This window comes from Balaenoptera acutorostrata, chromosome 4 (genome assembly GCF_949987535.1).
Source record: "Balaenoptera acutorostrata chromosome 4, mBalAcu1.1, whole genome shotgun sequence".
NCBI classification, from domain to species: Eukaryota; Metazoa; Chordata; class Mammalia; order Artiodactyla; family Balaenopteridae; genus Balaenoptera; species Balaenoptera acutorostrata.
In genome coordinates this window covers 85,278,233-85,283,495 of record NC_080067.1, presented here as the reverse complement: position 1 = coordinate 85,283,495, position 5,263 = coordinate 85,278,233, and the positions used below count along the sequence as shown (strand labels likewise).

Here is a 5,263-nt window from a genome sequence, read left to right as displayed (position 1 = left end):
CCGGCTCCGGGGCCCCTGGGGAAGCCCAGCACCCACCGACAGAAGCCTGAAGAGCCTCCGCCTGTACCCCTCCTGTGGCCCCGACCCAACTCAGAGGCAAAGGCAGGGCCCCCAGAGGGTGTGACTAGTGTCCGTGTCGGGAGGGGACAGGGAGCCAGGGTGCCCCACGCGGCCTACCTCTTGCTCTTTGTCCTCTCGCAGCACAGCCATGAAACGCAACGCCCGGCTGTGGTGCCCCTTCCAGAAGGGCACCTACGAGATCACCCGGAAGGGCCGGCGGCAGTGCCAGGCCTGCCGCCTGCGCAAGCTCCCGGAGAGCGGCTGGAGGAAAGACGGCGCAGGCGGGCGTGGGCACGTGAGCCCGAGCAGGCTCGGGCCGCGGGATGTGTGCGGGCGCATGCGCAGACGGGCAGGCGTCGGCCTGAGACCAGGTGCCTCTCCTGAAGGGCCGGAGGGGTGGAGTGTGTCTCCGTTCTCTGCTCTGGGAGGCCAGGTTCTCTCTGGCCAGGGTCGTGCCTGCTTCTCCCCTCTGTTGCGCTTGTGTGATTCATTTTGTTCCCTTCTTAGTTGTTTAAGGCAAATTGGGGGCGGTGAATTGGGGACGGGAAGCTGGAGACCCGTGGTGTGCTATGACCCCCCGCCTTCCACCAGCTGCCCAGACCCGGCGTCCTCCAGAGGAACTGTTATCAGGGAGTTGATAACCGCCAGTGACAGGGGGGTTCTCATTTCCCCTGTCCAGCTTTGGTATAACTGTGCTCCCAGGGACTCTGAGATTAAAGCGCATGCGGAAAAGGCTGGAAGCTTCCAGAGCGTATTTCTCTCCATCAATCACAGAGGGACCCGAGACCTTGGGCAGCCTTTCAGGGGCCAAGTTCCTTGGGCATTTGGGCAGAGAGCCTTTCCTGCAGACCAGCAGTCCCTGCCGTCCCCTCCCTGCTTTGCTCTGCACACACAAGTGGGCCCCGGAAATCCATGGAAGACCCTAAGGCTACCGGCTACATAGGAAGTGGCTGGAGTCGATATTTCTTGCTAAGCAGTAGTCCCAGCTCTCTGGGGTCTTGGAGACCCAGAGATCTTGGGGGACTCTGAGGAGTCTTGTTGGTATCTGATCCACCAGAAAAGAATAATCAGGTGCATTTATTGAACAACTATTATGTACCAGGAGCTGTTATTAGGCATTTCCTGTGCAGTGTCTGATCCTAACAGCAGTGTGAGGTGAGCACTGTCACTGCAGATTACCAAGAAGGAAACTGAAGGCAAGAGAGGTTAGGGAGCCTGTCAAGGTCACCACTAGAAAGTGGCAAAACCGTCACTCAAGCTGGTGCCTTAAGATCCAGAAGCCTGAGCAATTCCCATCGCTCCACGAAGTTGTCTTGAACCCCACAGTTACAGGCAGCACACCCGTCCTTCCCCAAGTGTTTCTCCAGAGCAGCTCAGAGTCCTCGAGAGTCTGGAAAAAGGCAGGTTTCTTGTCACAAGCATGTCCCCATCCCCTACTCCGGCTCGAGCCCTTGCAGGTGCCTGAGGCTGCTCCTGGCTATCCCTGCAGTGATCATGTCTGACACGTCGGTGGCGCAGAAGCGGGCCTTGATCAGGAGGAAGAAGAGGGAACAGATTGGGACTCAGCCCCCTGGAGCCCAGGGTCTGACTGAAGAGCAGCAGATGATGATCAGGGAGTTGATAACCGCTCAGATGAAAACCTCTGATAGCATCTTCACGCATTTCAGGAATTTCCGGGTATGAGGCTTTAAAGACGGCTCAGCTCCTGCGCTAGCTCCTCAGAACCCCAACCTCATTCCCAGGGGTTCTCAAAGAGTAGCCCCTGGACTTGCGGCAGCAGCAGCATCTGGGAACTTGTAAGAAATGCAAAACCTCAGATCATCCCCTATCTCCTGAATCAGAAACTTTGAGGTCGGGGCCCAGCAGTCTGGGCCTTGACAAGACCCCTCAGGTGATTCTGACTCATGCTCAGGTCTGGAACTCTGCTCTCTCCTTCTGCAGCAGGTAGAAATTGAGTCTGAGCCATAAATGGAGTTATGGAAAGCTGAGTTGCCCCAGGGTTGCTGGCGTTCAGGGCTTTATGAGGACAGGGGCAGGACCTGCAGGGGGCAGGACATTTGTGAACTGGTTTTACTGAACCAAGAAACTCTAGTGATCTCAGCAGTGGTAGCCATGTCTGATCCCGGTGCCCTCTTCCACCTGTGCTCACAGGTATCTCGGTGACCCGTCCAGCTCAGAGAGCTGGTAGCCAGTGGCCTCCAAAGTCTGTTTCTTTCCATATTTAGCTCCCAGATCCTTTTCTCTGAGTTTCCTGAGTGCAAGGTCAGGGATGCTTGGGACACACCCGTGACCAGGCAGGGATGTGAGGGACCATGAATTAATAGATCCACCTGATAGGAGAAGACCAAAAAGAAGGAACAAGTGCTGTGTGTGGAGGTGGGGTGTACACTCTTGCCACTGTGCAGCCACTCAGGGTGCAGCTGTGGCTGTGTGTGCCTGTCTGGGGCCTGTGTCAGAACCTGTTTGGGAGAATATATGCTGTCTCTTCTCTCCCCCTTCCGGCTCATGTCCCAGCTGCCAGAGGTGCTTAGCAGTACCCACAAGATTCGGAGTCTCTGCAGACTCAGTCAAGTGAAGAAGCTGCCAAGTGGAGCAAGATCAGGGAAGATCTATGTTCAGTGAAGGTCTCCCTGCAGCTGCGGGGGGAAGACGGCAGCATCTGGAACTACAAGCCCCCGGCCGACAATAGTGGGAAAGAGATCTCTTCCCTGTTGCCCCACATGGCTGACACGTCAACCTACATGTTCAAAGGCATCATCAACTTTGCCGAAGTCATTCTCCTATTTCAGGTAGGACACAGGGGCCGGGTGGATGGTGTGGAAAGGAGCAGGAAATGGCCAACAGGTTCAAATGGTCTGGGGTAGATTCCTCTGAATTTGGGGGACGTTGGTGCCAAAAGACCCTCCTTTACCTCTGCCCCCAGGGCACCTGGTCCTGCTGGGGAATGGAGCCCTCGCTGTCTGTATGGCTCATTAGCTTTGTGACTGCGGCCTGCCCTTTAACCTGTGTCTCAGCCTCCTCATCTGCTAGACAGGGGCTAATAATGCTGTACTGACAGCACTTAATAAACGTGTTCCTGTTTACACACCTGTTTTCAGAGCTCAAGAGTATGAAAGTGTCTGCTTTGTTTGTAACGACTTTGAGTAAAAATGCTGCATTTTTCGAAAATTACATTTTGACTAACTTTACATAGGGCATCCCACACCTAAGAACCAGGCTTAGCAAATATGATCCTGTGGTCAATGTCAAATCAAGGCAAGAGGACTTCAATAATTAACTTTTGGTTAGAGATTTAAGCCTTTTTTGGCCTTCCTTTCTGGGGGGAAAAAGAAATGTGGGGGTGGTGAAATAGAGATATTATATATTTGTATATATTTCTACATTTTTAATATTTATTTTACTATTGCCCTTTACATATCTGAAGACTGTTGGTGTGAGAACATAAAAATGCATTATTTGAGCTTCCCTGGTGGCACAGTGGATAAGAATCCGCCTGCCAATGCAGGGGACACAGGTTCGAGCTCTGGTCCGGGAAGATCCCACATGCTGCGGAGCGACTAAGCCTGTGTGCCACAATTACTGAGCCCGTGTGCCGCAACTACTGGAGCCCGTGTGCCGCAACTACTGAAGCCTGTGTGCCTACAGCCCATGCTCCACAACAAGAGAAGCCGCCGCAATGAGAAGCCCACGCACCGCAACAAAGAGTAGCCCCCACTTGCCGCAACTAGAGAAAGCCCGCGCGCAGCAACGAAGACCCAACGCAGCCAAAAATAAGTAAATAAAATATATTTATTAAAAAAATGCATTATTTAACTTGGTTTGCTCATAATTATTCTATATAAAAATTTAAAACAAATGATTTAAAATGTAGTTATTAATTTTAAATGGTTAATATTTTGATTCAAATGAAGCTACAAGTTAACTGAATTTTAAGAAACAGATACTGGCTTAGCTTTTACCATTTTACAGGAAGGCCAAACTTGGAGAACATAAATCATTGAGACTATAAATCAAAGCAAACAAACATATTCTCTGCCATCCCTCCAGCCTCTTCTGCATCAAGGGGACAGAGAACGCACTCATTTTTAGAAAAGAAACTGCGGGGAAAGGAGCTCCTCTTTCCAAACACAATGAATGCAGATTTTGCCCCCAGTAATTGTGTCTAATTATACTCATTTGGAAATATAAATGTCATTTAACTGTATTCATATATACATCTCTTCTTTCCCATTGAAATAATTTTGAGTGTGCTATTCACTCAAGAGCCTGAAATGGTTGTTAAACGTAGACTACGATAAGGTGAAAGCAAGGTGAGATTAAGGTAGGATGTAGAGTATACTCCCATCTCCCAGTATTGATTTTAAAAACACCTGGGCAGTTTCACAAACATTGAATTGATATGTACATATGAATTACATATATTATAAAAACTAAGTGCAGTCCAAGCACAGTTAAGATACAATGTTAGATGCACCAAAGAGCTCACACTGGATACTTCCTTTCAGCAGCTTTGTGCATCTCCAGTTTACAGGGCTAGGAGCTAGATTCAACTTTCCTACTCTCAAACATTTGAATTTCCCTATACTCCCTTCCCTGAGCCCTTGAGCAGTTGAACTAAATGTCAGTTTCTAGGCATCCCTGCGGCCCCCATTCTTTTTCTAGGTCTTGCTTCAGTCAGGTGAGGATGGAGTCAGTCTCCAAAGCTCAGGAGAAAAGCCCTTCTAAATAAGTTACTGCTTACCTTCTGGCTGCCCTGTTAGAGCCCTCCGCCACCAATCTCTACCTAGCCCGGACTTTAAGGATCCAGTTAAAGCCTTGACATCAACAACTCTTGTGGGAAGGCCCAGGGTGTCCTCTCCTTTCCAGAGAAAAGAGGATGTAAAGAGAAACATACATTTAATGGACCATCCCTTCCCAGCTTCTGACAACTTGTTGGCCTCATCATGCCGTCTTCTACAACTGTTTTAGTTTTCCCCTTAACTGCAGCTCTCCTAGACCTGAAGGTGCTCGTGGGTGGGTGAAATATTTTTGCACCTGAGAGAGGGGTGACAGCCCCATCACTTTTGTTCACTTCCTTTCACAGACTTCTCCAGGAAGGGGAGCTGCAACCTGAGTGCTCCCTTTCCTAACTACACTTCTAGAGCACCTTCTCAACTGGCATCCAGCATCACTGCTCTCCTGAGACATGATCCCGAAGGACTGG

The 5,263-nt window shown here is 50.3% G+C and overlaps 1 protein-coding gene across 1 annotated transcript; it reads left to right on the top strand.

Moving 5' to 3' along the window:
- The first annotated feature begins 208 nt into the window (after window positions 1–208).
- Window positions 209–2,924, top strand: NR1I2 (nuclear receptor subfamily 1 group I member 2). Its single transcript, XM_007198673.2, is given in 4 exon segments — window positions 209–335; window positions 1,550–1,737; window positions 2,575–2,605; window positions 2,608–2,924. Coding segments are annotated over 4 exon segments (663 nt in total).
- Window positions 2,925–5,263: the final 2,339 nt, after the last annotated feature.